The following is a 20,882-nucleotide window of genomic DNA, read 5'->3' as shown; positions in this document are numbered from 1 at the left end:
CTACCAACCAACCATCCTTCTCCCTCTCTCCAGTCCTTACATCAAAAATTAGAAACCTGCTCCACAAACTAAAACCTACCACACTAGCTGCTGACAGTATACCCACTAACTTCCTAAGAATGGCAGCTGACTCTCTTGCTTATCCAATATCAATCCTAATAAACAGGTCCATTCAGGAAGCCTATGTACCACAACTATGGAAATATCCTACATTATACCTCTTCACAAAGGAGGCAAATCTTACATTTTTTCCAACTACAGGCCAGTAGCTATTCTTTCCCCATTATCTAAGCTCCTAGAGAAATGCATACACTCTCAAGTTATGCAACTCCTAGACACTAACCAACTTCTCTAATCCACCCAACATGGTTTCCGCCCTCACCATAGTACAACCTCTGCTCTTCTCTCTTCCCCCAACCTGGTTAATCAACATAGAAAACAACAACAGCTATGTATCTGCTACTTTCTTAGACCTCTCAAAAATGTTCAACATGGTCTTGCACCCTAAATTACTGGACAGCCTTCATTCTCTATCCTTTACTTCCTCTACCATCTCCTGGTTCAATAGCTACCTATAAAACAGACAACAATCTGCACAATGGAATAATGAGCTATCCCCTCCTCTTCCAACTCAATAGGGGTACCTCAAGGCTCTATACCTGGCACACTACTTTTCACAAACAATCTATATACCTCCTCTAAGCAAGCCTCACTAATTCAGTATGCAGATGATTCCACTCTCATCTGTGCAGCCCCATCTGTCGATACCTTCCAACAACTAGCCCAGGAATCTTTCTCTGCTATTGAAAATTGGATCACAGACATCCAACTTATACTTAATCCTAACAAAACCAAACTTCTGCTGTTCACACCTAATAAAACTAACCCCCCCCCCCCACTTTCTCTATCTCATCTAGGAAGGGCACTATAATCTCTCCATCCACTCACACAAATCTTCTAGGAGTTGAAATAGACAACAACCTAGCATTTGATCTTCACATAGCACAAACTATTCAAAAGGTTCATAAGAAAATGGGAACCCTATACAAGCACAAAAACTATCTCACAGAAAAAGCACATATCACTCTAGCTCAAACACACCTCCTATCGACACTTACTTATGCAGCACCTAACCTAACCCACACTAAAAAATCAGATCTGGATAAGTTAGAAACATGCTACAACAAAATAGCTAAATTTGCCAATAATTCCCCCTTTAGAATGCATCACTGCCAAGTACTAAAAGAAATTCAATGGCTGGAATTTCCTAACCTACTATCTTACCAACAACTCACCTATGCCTTTAACATCAGAAACCACCCAGACGAAACTCCAGCCCTCAGTCACCTAATAACCTCCCACTCTTCCAGTCGCCCTCTATGCTCTTCTAATAAACCCCTACTCAGTGTTACTACTACTGCTAACAACACTGCAGGAAAAGCCCTATATGCCCACACCATAGCCAAAAAATGGAACAATCTCCCTACCAATATAATCTCCACAACAACAAATGCAAACTTCAATCACTCAAATCTCATCTCAGGACAATTTGCCCATGTATCACATGACAATCCCTATACCTTTCTTCTATCAATCTACTCCAGTCTAAACATCACACTAAATCTATGCACAGTGAAACACTGACTCTTATCATATATATTGTTCTTTCTGCTCCCTTCTATACATACTTACTAAATCTGTAAGCAGTTTTTACTACCTTTGTAAAACTATCTCAAACTGTACCTTTTGTCCTGCAAAACCTGGTAACTACTGGAAGCCAAACTCTGAAAAATATCTTTCTAAACCCTTTCACTGAACCCTTGTACTATTTCTCAAACTGTATCTTAGTCTTGCACTGCAAGTTTAACTATAGTTAACAAAATATAACTCTACTTGTAAATACATTTTTTACTACTACCGGTTTTGTATGCATACCTCAAATTGTATAAATGTATGTATATCTGCAATTGTATAAATGTCTTCTTAATTGTGGAGCTTTCCTCCCTGAGCCTCCACTGAAAATGGACCTGGTCCAGCTGGATTTTCCCGGTTAACAAATGTAAAATAAATAAATAAATAAAATAACATGCACTAACATTACTGGAGTGGGCAGCGACATTAATAATGAACAAAACAGTCAGACTGATTATCAGAATAAGTAATCGATGCAATGGTACATCAAAGCTGGGGGGAAAGATAGGATAATAACACACATCCATACAAGCTCTGAATATTGTAATATGACATACAAAGCATTTCCTGCCAAACCCACTTCTAAGAAATAAGGATTTGATAATTAAATTCCAAGCACAGAAAAGAATCCTCTTCAGAGAAGTACTAGGAACAGTAGACTGATATGGATGGGGGGGCTGCAGAGGACATTAGTATAATCAAGCTGAAAAGTTTTACTATTAGAGTTGTAAAACAGACACTATGTCCCTCTGTCAGTAATTACAGAAGCACAGTTTATTTTTCCCTAGTTTAATGTGTTCCAAAGAAATTATACACTGGGACATATAAGGAACCAGACAGATTCTGATTATTAATCGTGCACTGCCCTTTTAGATCAAAACACTTTGAAACTCAGGTTTTACGTTATAAAAATGTATCTCTACATGCTATCCGAAAATAACAATTACAGACACACGAAAGTACATAAAATGAAAGAGCAAGAAGTTGCTCATTTGAACTCAAAATATAAACACTACCTAATAATAACAGCATTTTCTGTAATCAGAAACCAATTAAATCTTAAAGTACAAGTGTTCTCTCCGATGACATAACTAGAACAAGGTATTCTACAGTATGCAAAAGCAAGCATAAAGCTACCTTCCGTTAGTACAGGCAAAACTCACTCCTTGGCAGCCAAGCAAAATTCTAGGTTAACCTCCTTACTGAATGTAAAACAAGTAACTCTACAATAACATCATACTCAGCATATAAAAATCTTTGAAATGCTCTGTCTTTTCTAAAATAATTTTTCTAATTTGCCATGCCATATACAGTCATTAATGCTATTCCTCCATCACTGCACCCTTATATTCCATGTTTTAATTAAAATGTTGCTATCAAGGAAATAGAAATTCTTACTGACCAAGTCCCCTCAGATGTGGATCAGACTATCTACATCCTTGGTTTAAGTACTGCAAGACCACACAATCGAAACCTCAAAATGCACTCACTCGAGGCACTCCTTAAAATGGAGAACATCGACATCTGTGCAGTGACAGAGACCTGGTTCAAAGCTCCAGAGAGCACCCCTGCATTACCAGGCTATAATTCATACCACACCTTTTGGCCACCTAACCTAGAACAAAGCACTAAAGGTGGAGGTGTGTCCATATTCATTAAGGATATTCACACCTCCAGGCTAGTTGCACAGCATAATGCATCCGAGATTATCCAAGTGCAACTAACTCTGGGCAAGACCACAATCCAAATTGTAGCTTGCTATAGACCGCCTACCATGCCCCAGGATTCCCACTCCATTTCTTGATACACTGGAAAGTATTAGGGTACAACCCAACACCCTAATAATGGGTGGTTTCAACTACCCCACCATTAACTGGGAAAACTACTCATGTACCAACTCTTTTGCTCAACGTTTTCTGGAATTCATAAATTCCGACGCCTTGGATCAACTTATTCACACCCCCACCAGGGGCAGCAATATCCTAGACCTGGTCATTACCAACATGGGCAACCGGTGTTGCACACCAGAGGTCAAGTCCTCATTAGTCAGATCCAACCACAAGTTAATCACCTTAGACATCCACATCCCGCCCCGCCTCCAATTAGGGAAACCACCATAAAAAACTTCTCCAAAGCCAACTTCATGCTTAAGACAGAAGTGGCAAACTTCATGACACCCATGCAGACGGACAATAGAGGTATGACTGCTGAATCCTACACAAATGCACTTTATAAGCACTTACATGAGTGCATGGATCATGCTATCCCTAATAGAACCAAGATGCTATCCTCCAAACAAAAGGAAGCCAATCTGGTGGTCCTCTGCCATAAACAAACTCTACAACAGAAGAAAGAAACTGTTACAAAAAAGAGATTAAAATCCCATGACTGGAGGAACTCCCTGGTCAACCTAAGTAAGAAGCTGAGATCCCTCATAAAATCCTCCAAAGCTAGTTACGAAAACAAAATTGTCACTGACTCTAAAGACAACCACAAAGCATTCTATAGCTATGTCAAGAATCTCAATGGCAACACTCAGATCTGCTCTGAGTTACAGCACAATGGCACTAAATATACAGAACCAACTGATATTGCCAACATCCTGGCAAATTCAGTGCTAACGTTAACCCCCCTCACCCCCTAGAGGGCCCATCTCTATACTGGAAGAATGCAAAGTTCCTGTAATCACGGCTACACAGGTAAAAAAACACACTCTCCAAAGCCAAGAACACAACATCCATGGGACCTGACAATATCCCAGGCTGCGTTCCACACAAACGACAGAATGAACTGGCACCCTACGTACATACCATGTTCAATCATAGCCTCACCTCAGGCTTTGTGCCCACTGAATGGCACACCGCGACGGTTATCCCACTCCACAAAGGGGGAGCCATGACGGACCCCAGGAACTACCGCCCCATTAGCCTGACGAGCCTGGTCTGCAAGGCCATGGAATGTATCATCATGGAACTCATAAACAAAGACATTGGTAATCTCCAAACTCTGGACCCTACCCAGTTCAGATTTGTAAAAGGCAGATCATGTCTCCTAAACCTGACGGACTTCTTTGAAGCAGTCACCAAAGCCATAGATGAGGGTAAGGTGGTTCACACAGCTTATCTAGATCTCGCCAAGGCTTTCGACACCATCCCCCACTCTGGAATTCTAGATAAGCTCACTAAACTAGGTATAAATCCCTACATCACAAGATGGGTTGCCAACTGGCTCAAGGACAGAACCCACACTGTGAAAGTAGCAGACTACAAATCCGACTTCAGAACAGTGACAAGTGGAGTACCACAGGGTTCAGTCCTGGGTCCTCTCCTGTTTGGTATCTACTTCTCTGAAGTACAGGCTAACACAGAAGGTCTTTAGCTAACAAAGTTTGCAGATGACTGCAAACTAGGAGCCACAATCGAAACTCCTAACAATGTGGACATACTACAAAAGGGCCTCACTGAGACAGATGCCTGGTGTCAAACCCATGGCCTGAAGCTCAATGCCAAAAAGTGTATTGTCATCCTCTTTGATAAAAACTCTGTACCTATGAACTACCACATAGCTGGTAGTCTACTTAATGCCGAAAATGTGATGAGACCTTTGGACACAGGTGGACAGTAGTCTCTCCTTTGATAATCACATCGCCACAGTTGTCAGGAAATCCTTCTACATGGCTCACCTCATCACAAAAGGTTTCTCATCCAGAAAAAAGAGGTCATTGTTCCCCTCTACTCATCACTCATTAGACCCATTATAGAGTACAACACCCCTTTTGGTATGCACCTCAAGACATCTACAACTGGAAAGGCCTCAGAAATACTTCACAAAGAGGATTACTGGCCTCAAACAGATGCCCTACACAGACCGTCTCAAAATGCTCCAGCTTTATTCCGTCGCATATTGCCTACTCAGAGGCGATCTCTGCCTAACATACAAAGCTCTGTCAAACCCAGAGTTGTTGGACATGCTCCACTTAAAGAAATCCCAATCCCTCTGAGCTACACGCTCTAGGGACCTAAACCTTGTCACCACAATAAACAGAACATGCTGGAGGGATAGATTCCTGTCCCAGAGACTGGAACAGACTACCTATCTATGTCAAACAGAGCTCCTCATTAGCACTCAAGAAAAATCTTGATGATTGGATGGGAAATAGGAAATTCACCCCAGGGATCACTTCTGTGTCTCTGCTCGACAGGGGCACAGGAAAATTAATTTCTTGGGTGGCGAAAGCCAGGGTACATTTTTGGCTAGGCTTATATAGGCCCTAGGGCCAATAGCCTAGTACCTACCTATGAACAACAATTTCACTCCAACACATGTATAAGTTTTGCATCTGTTATAACATTATGCACAGTTCCACAATATCCAAATCTCTCCACTTAACAAATGTGTTCCACAACATTTTATTTTAGAACCTCTACTGTTCTCCAGTTTCATTAAAAAACTATACCTTGCTCTAGCTGAAGACCACACTGTACTTTATACAGATGACACAGTCCTTTATGAGTCATACCCCTTCATCTCAGAAATAAAAACTTTAGAAACTAACCTTCACCTACTTACCATGTAGCTTATAAGTAAGAAATTATTTCTGAAAACCTGCAATATGTAAGAAATGGTCTTTAGTATCAAGCAAAAACTCTTCCCAATCCCCCTTTCCTGATACATATGGAACTGTAACAACCAATTCTTTGATACACCTGCATCCTTTAAATACTAGATGTCTGGCTAGCTCAAACCTTAAATATTCAGCTTTGCATTAGAGAAAAAAGCCAGCATTAACTCCTTACTTTTTCAGGAATGTTAAGTCTTGCATTGCCTTTCATATGCTGCAAGTACTACAACAGGCAAGTATATTCAGAAGTTACAGCTTGAATATGGTCTATTCTTAGTTGTATCAACCTCTAATGGAAAAAAAAAGCTCTCCAAACTACTGCCAATAAAATATGTAATTTTAGAAAACTAGTACGACTCTACACAAAGCTAAATGCTTGCCAATAAGCACAGATCTGAAATTTTCCTTGGATCTTTATTTTAAAGGTTTATAAAACTAGCATCAACTCCTTACTTTTTCAGGAATGTTAAGTCTTGCATTGCCTTTCAAATCCTGCAAGTTCTACAACAGGCAAAGATATTCTGCAGTTAAAATTTGAATATTATACCTTTGCCCCTATGTATGCCAATATAGTGGATGGCAAAATATGAACTGGAATATTTGTATAGGCATACCTTTTTTAGGCCTTTTTTTTAGCTAAGTATGCAATGAAATATTTTTGTTTCATTGATGACTTAATTCTTTTGTGTAAAGGAGATTTTAAACTTAGTAGGTCAATTTGTTGAAGATTTACAAAATAGGGTTCAGTTACATACTTAGTGGTAAAAAATTATAACTTCTATTTATAGAAAATCTACAGGGAGTAATATATTTTATATGGCTCTAGTTGTCATCCCAGCCATTTGATGAGGGCACTGCCTTACGGTGAATTTCTTAGATTAAGAAGGTTGTGTAATCATGAAAAAAACTTTTCATCCACCTCCTGTAAAACTTATAAAATGTTTATTAGGAGAGGTTATAATAAAGAAGAAGTTCATAATGCTTTACAAAGAGTTATTTTTGAAAGATACCAGTAAGTTAATATATTAAGTGAGAATACGGATAGCTGGGTTGTAAAAATAATAATTTAGGTACAAATAATAATAGAATTACCTCAGTGCATTACTGAAATAATAGCAATAAGGGTGTTGAGAAGGATGTAGTGAGAAGTAATATTTATTTCATCACTACATGTAATATACTGAGTAAACAAATAGTGGAAATTTTGAGATGTTATTGGCATATGGTGCTATCAGACAGACAATTGTGCAATAAGATTAATACAGTCACCTATGTTTCTTATAAAAATGTAGACATATAGCCAATTTTGTAGTACATAATAAGTTTGATTTACCCATGCCTAGTATAAATGTTCATATGAAGCTTAATGTTTGTACTTATAAATGTGGTAAATGTTCTATTTGCCATCTTGTGGTCAATTATTTTCCTAGAATTAATAAGGTTAATTTTCAACCTGTGCATAGATTTGATTATAGTATGGAGGGAATAATTTATATTTTGCAATGTCCCTGCAAATTGTTTTATATCGGAGAAAGTCAAGGAGCTTTTAGGATTAGATTTCAAGAACATGTCTGGGACATTAAAAATGTGTGTTTGGAAAGCCCTCTGGCTGTATATTTTAAGAATTTTCTTGCAAGTGATGCTTCATTGTTAAGGGGGTGTATTTTAGAACAAGTTATTTTACAGCCTAGGGAAAAGGTAAATTTTAAACATAAATTACTGTATAATACTTTGGACCCTACAGGATTAAACAGGGATTGTGATTGAAAATATGTTCTTAATTAGATGATTTATTGTTTTATTTGAGTGTTAATTGCTCTATTTGAATGTATATATATATATATATATACATATATATAGATAGATAGATATAGATATATATATTTGGTTTGTTTGAATGATTGTTAACTCCTTGAAAGCTTTTGTGCAGAGGCGGTAGAGAGTACCATTAAACGATTTACTTGATCTGTGGCTGTGTTTTTTTGTTAAAACTTGAATACAGTCTACCCTTCTTTGGATGAACCTAAAAAAAAAAACTCTCCAAACAAATTTGGAACCTTCCAACATTCCCTCTCTTTAGCTGCAGAACAAGAAGTACCTGTACTTGTAAACTTAATGCACACTCCAAGAATGGTCCAGTACTTCAAACTACCCAAACAAAACTATGCTATAACAAAACTACGCTACAACAGTGATCACTGCTTCTCTATATTAGTTCCCAAACTGTTGGAGGAACTCCCTTCCAATCACAAAAATGTAACTTCCTACCCAGCCTTTAACTCCTCATTTAAAACTATCTTCTCACAGAAGCTTAATATAAATGCTTCACATCAGTCAGTATAACATTCAGATACTACAGCAAGGCTAACTATTTCAAGAAAATACAAACCTCTGACTGTACTACCTTATCTAAATATAAGATGAGCAGTCTTTTGTATATACTTGTAGATAAATTTTGCTCCGCAATACACTCTTTGTACAGCTCAATTTAACAAAGAATACAACACTTATTTTTTTCTGTCCATATGGATATATTGTAATACTATATGTTTAAAAAAATGCATCCTGATCCTTTTTCTTACTTAATGTTCTAGTGTAATATTTGTCTTGTTTTTCCTTTTGTAACGTTCTACTATAACTATACAAGTTTTCAGACTTGTGCACTTTCCCAGACAGAGACTGAAATTGGTCCAAACAGATTAGTAGTCTGCCATGGCAAAATAAATAAAGCATTCAAGCATAAGACAACACTGTCTATTATACCATGACCCCCCCCGAAACGTGCACGCTGATTGGCCAGCGTGCCCGTTGTAAATCGAGTTATACTAATGGAAAAAGGTCCGGTTCCCCGGACTTTTTTCCCTTAGTATAACTCGTTTTTTAAAAACACTGTCTCGCTATGTTAAATGGGTTTAACATAGCGAGACAGCTTTAAAATAAGCAACGGAGATCTCCGTTGCTTATTTTAAAGCTGTCTCGCTATGTTAAACCCATTTAACATAGCGAGACAGTGTTTAAAGCAACGGAGAAAGCAAGATCTCCGTTGCTTTTTTTTTTGTGTCTCGCTATGTTAAATGAGTTTAACATAGCGAGACAGTTTTAAAATAAGCAACGGAGATGTCCGTTGCTTATTTTAAAACTGTCTCGCTATGTTAAACTGATTTAACATAGCGAGACATTAAAAAGCAACGGAGATCTTGATTTCTCCATTGCTTTTGCCCACAGCTCTGATGTACTGCGCAGGCGCAGTACATCAGAACTGCCGGATGCCAGACATCTGCGGAAGGGCAGTAAACAGGCATTATACTATGCCATTATTTAAGAAAAGTAACAGTTTCTTTTCTTAAATAATGTCATGGTATAATAGCAATAACCGCCTGGGTGTGGGTAATGCTAAATTTACCCACGGTTGGCTTTGTTTGGTCCCTCGGGCTTCGCCCTCAGGACCAAACCACGCCAACCGTGGGTAAATTTAGCATTACCCACACCCAGGCGTGGGTTATTGCTATAGTACATAATATGCAAATCTTGTACCAACACTTTCTATTCTATTGAAATTACACTTTGGAACAGACAAGGTTCTGAATGTTCAAAGGTACTGTATACAAAGCCCTTCTGATTAAAACAACTTCTGACAAAGTGTTGTGTAAAAATTCTTGTGTGCGAAAATTATATTAATAAATCAAATATACTAAAATATAACAAAGTACTTAAAATAATTTCACTTACAGGATCATGCTGTCTAGACTGGAATTATTGATCCAGTTAGCTGCATGTCATTTCTTCAAAAATGGCTGAATAATTTTGGAGAAAGAAGCTCACTTCAGGTGAAAAGGGCTCATTATCTACAATCAATCACAACTCATGGGCAATTTTATTTCCTATAAAAAAGCTTTAGTAGGTTTGGCTACTTTATAACACAGGAGTAAAACCCACCCATACAATAATCTAAAGAGACTAATTAGAAATTTACAAAGTTTAATTAGACTATAACATGCTGTTTCTAGTCAGAATGGTCAAGCAGAATTTAGTCAAATGCCACTCAATAGATTACATCATATTCAGTCATCTGAAGAGGAAAAGGGAAAATGGTGTTTTCAACCTGCCCCCCCCCCCCCTCCAACTGCAGGAGCCATGGAAGTGGCCCATTCAGGTGACTTGACGGTTTGTGATACGACTGACTGGCATTAAGAAGTTGTGCTTCACTGAAATGCAAACTGAAGAATGCTCAAAATATCAAATCTGTTGTTAGGAGGAGGTTAATTAGACATGCATTTGTACAACACTCCTGTATAAAATAATTGGTTAATACATTTATGTTTACCTGAGTTACAAGTAGCACAGAATACTGACTACATAACAGGAAAAAATGTTGTATGCATTTTCTGTTTGGGATCTAGTTTGAGGTAAAAAAAAAAAAAAAAATTTTTTTCTTTCATAACAGTATATTACACTGGAGTTTTGATGTTCTTTAGAATGAGTACTTTTTATAACAGCATGTACTAGTTTATTTTAATTATGCTGGGTTTGAAAGAAAGGGCTTAAGTATTATGGCCTTAGAATAACAAACGTGAGTTAAGTACTAAGTTAATTATTGTGCATGCCATAGAAGTCAGACCTTTGCGGACAGATGGCAAATAAAACCATCTGAGACTGTGTAATAAACTGCTTCTGACACACTAATGCACATGCCCTTCCTGTCTCTACAAGATGACCAAAGGTAAAAGTTGTCTGCATTGCAAAGTGTGGCAATGGACAGATTAGACATTTGAGATGCTGTCCAAGTTGCAGACAGCTCCAAATACCAGTTACAAATGTACAAATCAAATAAAAAGTAATTTGGGCTGTTTGGACGTGCAAAATGTTACTGTACAAAACTAAACATATTATGCCGTGCTGTTAAAAACCCTAACTCAAGTTAAGAATAATGTGATGTTATCTTGTGTTTAAACAGGAACTAACAACACTGGTATCAATAAATGTAATTTCCAGTGTTTGAGCTCTGTCAATTTAAATGTTTCCAAGAGCAATGTGAAAAAGCTTTTAATGTAATTTTGCCTGTACAGCACAGCACAATCTTAAATAATCAATGGCTATTTGTGCACTTAATGTCTCATGCCCTGTTAAATAACTGTGTGCCATTAGGTTTGCAAAAGCGAAGATACACATGACACCCCAGAGATTCTGGGTAAAATATTGTTTTGTGGGTTCACAAGCACATCATAGACCACCAGACCAACATATTTATAAAAAGACAGACTAGAGACCAAATGTGATACATGTATCACAACTAATGTTATTTATTTAGTATTTTATGTAGTATATAGTACACAGATAATGGCTCTAATACTGAAAGGTAAAATCAGTAACCAGCATGTAGTTACATATCAAAATGTTCCAGCCCAGCCAATTGTAGCCAAAAAGATCTGCCCAATGTACTGTACTGTGAAAATCAGTTTTCAAACAGAACGAGTTATGCTTTGCAAATCAGAAAGGCAAAAAAGCTTTTTGTAACCTCAGTTTCACTGCTTGGTCATTAAAGTCATATCTGACAAATCTTAACTCATCAAGTCTCAGCCTGATACACAATTCTGCTCTTTTATGACACCTCTCCTTTCACTTGTCTGGCAGTCAGACCAGGGTTGCCAGATGTCCCTATTTTAGCGGGATTGTCCCAAGATCAGCAGTCCAATCCAGAGTCCCACACTGCCTGTTAAAATCCTGGTGAGACAGCCTCCGCTTTGTGACTTTTGATTGGCTCGTATACTGGCATACAAGCCAATCATAAATTGCAAAGTGAAGCCACTTCTGTTCAATGTGAAAGCAGGCTGTTCTGCATTGAACAGAAGAGGCTCTGCTGTGCAATTTTTGATCGGCTCATATTCTGGCATACGAGCCAATCAAAAATCGCAAAGCAGAGCTACTTCTGTTTAATGCGGAACAGCAGGCAATTCTGCATGAAAGTCCTTTTTCTTTTTGGTCCCTTGGTCCCTACCTGTCCATTTAGAAATCTAGCAACCCTGAGTCAGACCCTTTATCTGCTCATTCATGTCCATTTATACATTTGTCAAGTACCTGTATGGTGAGGTTCCAGCCTGCCAATGTATAGCAAGTATAAAGAATACTCTTATAATTTTACAACTTACAGTAGGTTCATAGGTAAACACTAGGCTATCAGTCTGCAGACTATAAAATTTAGCTAGCAACCACAGGTTGGAATCAAATCCTGTACCCTTAGGTAAAGACCTTAACCATTATGCCAACTCTCCCCAACAAAAGTAACTGCAATGGCTCAATTAATGGGAAACCCTTGCTTCCACAGGGACAATATCTACAGCTGTAATATTCTGTTGTACTTGCTGTTATTCTTGCAGTCTCCATCAACAGCAGAGAATATTTGGTTATTCAGCTATACTACCCTCCCCCACAAGGAATTGGGTCAGCCACTGCTACTCCTCACATCTCTTCCAGTACCACCTGGCAGCCAAGCTGATAAATAACCTTGATCACTATTAACGTGTATTCACCATGTTTGTGCTATCAGTCTTTTGAAATTTTATGTTTTTAAGAGAGAGCCAAATTATCTCTGCTTGTTATATTTTTACAGCCATTAACAAGCACTCAGAGTCATAAAAAAGGATAAACAGCTTTGCTGAAAAAAAATGTCTAGACCAGAAAAGAGAAATATAAAGCTTAACAATATTTTCATTTTTAAAGAGGCAGCTACCTATAGATCAAATTTACCACTTACATTTTCATTTAATTTAATTTCAAGTTTATTACTGCAGTATCTCTAACAAGATAGGAAAGGGTGGAACTGAAATTATTTAAAGGTATCTACTATTAAAACAAGTTACTGATGGCATTAATTAGTTTGCATAGACATTACAATTTTATAAATCTGACAGCATTCAACTGTTAGGCTACAAATCATTTATTTTTGTATCATTTCAGCCCATGAGATAGTAAATGGTGAACCCAGTACAAAAAATTAATATTTCTTCACCTTTGATGTTTCATGACTCACAAATTAGACAACCACTAACAATGACGACATAATCATCTAACAGCTCTATAATTTTCTTAAAGTTTTAACATTCTCCACATTCTTGATTATTATCAAGGGTTTTGACACTTTTCTAAGCCTGGATCTGTGGCACAGAGAGATAGAGACCTGACTGATACAGGCGATTGAGGTTGAGTTAGCAGCCCTGGCACAGGAGGAACCTGTTAGGAAGGAGAGGTGTGAAGAGGTGCGACCCACTTGCCTTTTTTTGGGGGGGGGGGCGCCTGCATGCACTGTGGATACAATGAGAAGGTGGTATTTCCCTGGAGAAAACTGGGGATACCACCTCCTGTGCTTCAGAATTGGGGAGGGGGTGAAATAGGGTAACACCCCAGAAGTGAGGAAAGATTCTTTGTGTCAAGTTCATTGCACATCTCTGTTCATCACTCTAAGCCAGGTATAAGTAGGGATGCTAGAGCTAACCAGAAAAACATGAACTGTCCTTGATATCTGCCTTAATGATAGCCCCTCCCAGTCGCCCCTTGTTCAAGAATGATGACTAGCAGGCAGTGGGGCAAAGTGTGCAAACAAAAAACAGTACAAACACTTTTCTGATGATGTTGAAAGGCATTCTAACCAAATATTTAGAAGGAAATTGTACCTGGAGCTGATGGCGATGGTTCAACAAGGCCAACTTTTACAACCTGAATGCAGGAGGAAAATACAACATATGCAATGAGAAACGCTTAGGACTTAGTTGTACGCCATTAGCATTTTGTACAATTTACTTCATGGAATTTTCAATACTAAAACTGCAACACAGCTCTTTAGGTAAATATTTACAAAAGAAACTGTAATCACATTTACTGAAGAACAAGTTAAATAAAGTAGAAACATAACATTATCATCTTGTAAGAATGGCATAAACATTTGATTATACTTAACTATATAATGGGAATATAAACAGAAGAGAAATTAAGATATTTACACATTCTTTTTAAATGACAAGGTTCCACTGCACAAAAAATGGAACTGTCCAACTATTTTTCTGCGTTATCATGCTTTATTTCATGCACAGATGTTCTACTATCTGGCTAATGCACTTAAACCCACCTTGCATATATGCCTCCCACAGTTTAACATTTTGCTGCTAAAGTGTACAATGTCAATGAGCTATGAATAACTCCCCTCACCTGGACATTCACTTTTCATGAAATAATTTAGCAACAATGCATGAGTAACAGAGTACTGTTGGGTTTACCCATGTTTGGCATGGTTTGACCACAGGGGCAAAGTTAGAGTGACCAAAAAGCAAGCTGTGGGTAAACTCTACATTACCAACATACAGGAGTGGACTGCTTTTGTACAATGCCTAACCTGTACTGTATTTTCCATAAACAGCAGTTGTAGAAGTGGTATACAGTAACTGCTGTGGAGCACCTTGAAACTCAGTCTGTTTAAGAGAAATAATGCTCTAGCTGCTACAGACAGAATTTATTTCAATGGTCTCACACTCATTCCTGGGGTCTACACAGGTATAACTTAGTATTTTGTTTTCAACGGTTAGTAGGGAGTTTGTATTTTGATAGTAAACAGATATAAAAGACAATGAACATTCTGATAGTAAACAGATATAAAAGACAATGAACATTCTGGTCAGGGTATGAAAACATGTTTTGGCTGCAGAATTACGTGGTTCTTTAGTTAAAAGGTGAGAGATTCTATATGATACTTTTAGTGCGATGGTGGTGCTGCGGTAGCGTTGTCGCCTCACAGTAAGACGTTGTCCTGTTCGATTCTCAGCTAGAGCGTCTTCTGTGTGGAGACGTGTGAATGGGCGTACCTTCACTGAAGGTTGTGCGTCAGGGCTGGCAACTCAGCACATAAAAATCTACTGCCAATCATTAGCGGACCACAGTTCCGCTGTGGCGACCCCTAACCGGGAAAAGCCGAAAGACACAACTTTTAGTGTGAACCATGAACTTGTTTATCTGTATCTTTTCATGGTGTATGGTAGTTTACTTTTTAAAATATAAATATTAAGATTTAAAATTCAATACTTACAAGGCAAAATACAAATAAATGCTGTTGGATAAAGAATTCATCAACTAAGCATAAGGGATAACGGATGGATAATAAGCATTAACAGCAGAAGCTTTTTCACAACTCCTTTGGCATGATGTGGACATATCTGTTATTTTTACACATATATCTGTTATTTTTACACATATTCTTTAAAACAAGCAAGTTTGGTAATGGTCCATACCATCTTCTGTACAATGGTATATCATAATCAGGATGGTTTCTAGATGGAGGACCAGGGTCCGATCCAGCAAAAGGTGACATTTAGGTTTTTGTGATATAAAAACTGAGACCATAATAAATCATTTCAAAACTTTGCCTACCTTTAATGTGACCTATAACCTGTACAACTCAATTGAAAAACAAATCTGTTAGGGGAAAAAATATAAAAAAGTACAATAAGCTGGTTGTAAGTGTGCACACCCTTAAACTAATACTTTGTTGAAGCACCTTTTGATTTAATGACAGCATTCAGTCTTCTTGGATACATGCCTGCCATCAATTAAAGAGACTCTGATTAACCCCAAATAAATTTCAGCTACCCTAGTAGGATTTTCCTGACATTTACTCAGTTGCCTGCTACAGCAAATGCCATGGTTCACAGAGAGCTTACAGAGCAGCAAAGAGATCTCATTGTTGAAAGGTATCAGTCAGGAGAAGGGTACAAAATATTTTCCACAGCACTGGATATACCATGGAACACAATGAAGACAGTCATCAAAAAGTAGGGAAAATATGGGACAACAGTAACGTTGCAAAGAACTGGATGTCCCTTCAAAACTGATAAAATGACAAGACAAAAACTAGTCAGGGAGGCTGCCAAGAGATCTACAGCAACACTAAATGAGCTGCAGGAATTTCTGGCAAGTACTGGTTGTGTACTACATGTGACAACAATCTTCCGTATTCTCCATATGTCTGGACTATAGAGTAGGGTTGAAAGACGGAAGCCTTTTCTTACTTAGAAAAACATCTAGGCCCAGCTAAAAATTTGCAAAACAATAAATCAATTCTCCCAAAAACGTGTGAAAATGTGTTATGGGTCCGATGAGACCAAGGCTGAACTTTTTCGCCACAATTCCAAAAGGTACGTTTGGTGCAAAAACAACACATCAGTTCACCAAAAGGTTGGGCACACACCTGTCATCAATTAGAGAGACTGATTAACCTGGTGCAGCATGATGGTGGCAGTATCATGCTTTGGGATTGCTTTTCTTCAGCTGGAACTGGGGCTTTAGTCAAGGTAGATTATGAATAGTTCCAAATACGTCACTTTTGTCCCAAAACCTTCAGGTGTCTGCTACTAAGTTGAAGATGAATTTCACCTTTCAACATGGCAATGACCCAGAGCATACATCCAAATCAACAAAAGAATGGCTTCACCAAAAAAAAAACTAAAGTTTTGGAATGGCCCAGCCACAGCCCAGACCTAAATCCAATAGAAAATCTGTGGGGTGGCCTGAAGAAGGCTTTGCACAAAAGATGCCCTCGCAATCTGACAGATTTGGAGCACTTTTGCAAGGAAGAATGGGCAAATATTGCCAAGTCAAGATGTGCCATGCTGATAGACTCCTACCCAAGAAGACTGAATGCTGTAATTAAATCAAAAGGCTCTTCAAGAAAGTATTAGTTTAAGGGTGTGCACGCTTACGCAACCAGCTTATTGTACGTTTTTTATTTTTTATATCCCCACCCCCAACACATTTGTTTGTTTTTCAATTGAATTCTACAGGTTATAGGTCACATTAAAGGTGGGAAATGCTTTGAAATGATTTATTGTCATCTTAATTTTTTACATCACAAAAACCTGGCATTTTAACAGGGGTATGTACACCTTTTATATCCACTTTAGGCAACTGCCTAGGGCCTGGTGCTAGCTGGGGTGTCCAGGTCACCTATGAATTAGAAAAAAGTCAAAATCAAGTTTGCAGCTCATATATATATATATATATATATATATATATATATATATATAATTACACACATATGGTTCCCCATCAGAAGGTCGAACGGCTGAAATCTCGAAATGCATATGGCCGAGACCATATGCTTGAAATTTCAGAAGTTTGACTGTCTGAATGGGGATCGGCATACAGCGCAGAATGGGAGATTTCCCTTTCTGCACTGTAGTGCGATCTCAGAGTTGGCATAAATAAGTAGCGGGGGGTGCAAAACATTTTGTGTTACATTTTTTTTTTCCCTTTCAGAAGGTCGAGCTTCTGAAATTCAAGCATATGGCTTTGGCCATATGCATTTCAAGATTTCAGCTGTTTGACCTTCTGAAGGGGAACTACACACACACATACATATATATATATATATATATATATATATATATATATATATATATATATATATATATATAGATATAAAAAGTTATGTACTCACCATAATGTTCCATCTGAGTAGTTGTACTTAATTTCTCTTCAACTTGTGGGTTACGGGGCCGTATCAGATCCGAGCCGGCAACATTTACTAGCATCAGCTCCGAGCTCCAAACTCCACCCCTTACCCATAATACACCTCCACTACCTTCCATCCCCAGATCGAGTTCGCTGAACTTTATACTGAGAACCCGACCTGAAAGATTTACTTGTGACCTATACTGCAGCCCATAGGCCAATCATATGCCAAGGTCCAAGTGAAGGAGGGACGGACGGTTGAAGACAAATGAAGTGCAACTACTCAGATGGAACATTATGGTGAGTACAGAGTCCCCAGTTACTAAAAAACTCCTGGGAGGCCCTCATGGAAGGATATTCCAGAGCACCGTAGAACCAAAGGATGCTCTCCTTCTGGAAGTCGAATCCAATTTGTAATGAGAAATAAACTTATGAGATGAGGACCAAGTAGGTGCAGAAAAAAATATCATCCAAAGACACACTAGACCAAAAGTAGCCATGGACCTAGTGGAATGACCTTTCACCTGACCTGGAGGAGACATGCCTCTGTCCTTACAGACCTGCAGAATGCATGAAGAAATCCATTTGGCTATAGTGACCTTGGAGATAGGTTTCCCCAAAAAGGGTTTAAAGAAGGATACAAATCGATCAGATTTACAGAAATTTTTTGTCCTGTGAAAATAGAATCATAATTGTCTATGAACATCCAACATGTGGAGTTTGTATTCCATCTTGTTAGTATAATTAGGAAAAAACACAGGCAAATTGATGGTCTGATAGATATTGACTGATGATGCTACCTTAGGAAGAAAGGATGGCTTGGTTCAAAGGGAAACCCTATCTTTGTGAAAAATCATGTAAGGAATTTTGATGGACAATGTCTGTAATTCTGAAACCCTTTTTGCAGAGGTAATAACCACCAGAAAAGCTGCTTTCCAAGATAAAAATTTCAGATCTGCAGTTGCGGCAGGCTCAAATGGCAGAGCGACCAAAGCTTGAAGAACCATACTAAGGTCCCATGGGGAAACAGGATCTTTGACCGGGGGGGGCATAACAAAAAGGTGACTTTGACAAAGGCTTTACACAGTCTGGGAGAGGCTAAAGAGGCAGAATTCTCGCCCACATGAAAATGAGAGATGGCAGCCAACTGAACTGACAGTAGAGGAACTAGCTCCGTGTTGAAAAATATCAGCTAGAAAATCAAGAATGGTGGAAATAGGAACCATGAAAGGGTCTAAACTGCTTTGACAGGCCCAAAAGGAAAAATGTTTCCACTTGCTGCAATAAACCTTCCTGGTTGAAGACTTATGAGCAGCTACCAAAACAGATCTAACTGAGGAGGTTAGTCCAGGAGTCCTAGCAATCATGGGAACTGGAGCAGCCAAGCTGTAAGCTACAGGCTGTCCAGACTTGGATGAGGCACCCCTGAAGGGTGTGAAATTAAATCCTGAAAGGGATCTAGGATCCAAGGTGGAGCCAGAAGGTGAAAACAAAGGAAGGGAAACAATACCTGGCGAGGCCAGAATGGGGCAATGAGGATCACTTTGCTCCCCAATCGACAAGCTTTCTGTAGAAACCTCGGAATGAGAGATACTGGCAGGTAAGCATACAGAAGACCGGGAGGCCATGAACTAGAGCATCTATGGGGGACTCCCCAGGCAGGGGGTTCAGAGCGAAAAACTTGCTGCACTTCGAGTTGGAAGGAGATGCGAAGAGATCACAGCAAGGTTGATCGCACTCGCTGAAGATCTGTTCCGCTACCGACAGATTCAGAGACCACTCGTAAGGCATCAGAATGGTCCAACTTAGCCTGTCTGCTAGGATGTTGGACCGTCCCGGAATGTGCTTTGCGATGAGAAAGCGACCGGTGGAGATCACCCATTCCCACATCTTATGGCCTCGCGACAATGGGGACAAAATCTGGTCCCTCCCTGTTTGTTGATATACCAGACCACAGACATGCTGCCTGACTGAATCGCAATCGTCCTCAGAGGAAGAAAGGCATGAAGGGCCTGCAACGCTAGAAGAACCGCCCTCATCTCCAAGACATTTATATGCAAGCTGGTCTCTATGGGGGACCACAGGCCTTGGACTGCCCTGCCAGAACAATGCCCCCCCCAACCCGAGTTGGGAGGCATCCTCCGTGGTCACTGTGGTTTGGACCGGGGCTGAAACAAAGGGTCGTCCTTCCAAAAAGTCCGGAGAGCTCATCCACCATATTAGGGATGACTGACAGACTTGACTGAGTTGAACTCGATATGTCAATGGCAGTTCCAGCAGGGACCATTGTACAGCTAGAGTCCACTGTAGAATTCTCATGTGTAACCGAGCACACGGGAGAAGAGTTATGGTCACCGCCACTGAACCTAGGGCCCTCAACACCGATTCCGACATTGGGAGATGAAAACGGAAAAGCAGGGAGACATGCATCCTGAGGTTTTGAACTCTCTCCGAGGTCAGGAATATTTTGCACCAAAGAGTATCTATTCTGGCACCAATGTAGTCTATCACCTGTACAGTATCTAGGAGAGATTTGGATGCATTGATTGTGATCCCCAAATGCAGGGCAAGAGTTGGAAAATAATCCCTGGTTTGGGAAAGTAGATGCCTGGTGGGAGCAGTCAGGAGCCAATCATCCAGGTATGGATAAACCTGAATCCCCTGAAGCCTCAGGTGAGCCGCTACCACCGCCATCACTTTGGTAAACACCCTGGGGTCTGTGGTGAGACCAAAGGGTAGGGCTCGAAACTGGTAATGATCGACTCCTAGCCAGAAGTGGAGGAACCTCCTGGAGCTTCTGTGCATTTTTATGTGGTAGTAAGCATCCTGGAGGTCTAACGAGCACATCCAGGTCGCTCTCTTGCAGGTATGGCATGATGGTCTGTAATGTGACCACCCGGAACTTCTCTTTGGCAACTGATAGGTTCAGGGTAGAGAGGTCCAGAATGGGCCTTAAGTCCCCCGTTTTCTTTGGCACCAAAAAGAACCTGGAGTAGAAGCCCTATCCGGACTGATCTGGGAGGACGGTTTCGATGGCTCGTTTTTCTAGCAGCTTGGAAATTTCCTGTGCTGCTGCCTC

At 39.4% G+C, this 20,882-nt stretch overlaps 1 protein-coding gene across 1 annotated transcript in view; it reads right to left on the bottom strand.

The window, feature by feature from the left end:
• The window catches only part of PACS1 (phosphofurin acidic cluster sorting protein 1), a gene marked incomplete in the record, with an annotated part of 1,397,033 nt that overhangs the window by 270,287 nt on the left and 1,105,864 nt on the right, over window positions 1-20,882 (bottom strand). The window contains 1 exon segment of the mRNA XM_044075887.1: window positions 13,981-14,023. Within this exon segment, the coding sequence (XP_043931822.1) occupies window positions 13,981-14,023 (43 nt within the window).

The sequence above is a fragment of the Protopterus annectens genome, chromosome 6.part1 (genome assembly GCF_019279795.1).
Source record: "Protopterus annectens isolate FY-2018-M chromosome 6.part1, PAN1.0, whole genome shotgun sequence".
Classification (NCBI taxonomy): Eukaryota; Metazoa; Chordata; order Ceratodontiformes; family Protopteridae; genus Protopterus; species Protopterus annectens.
This window is presented reverse-complemented; position numbering and strand designations above follow the sequence as displayed.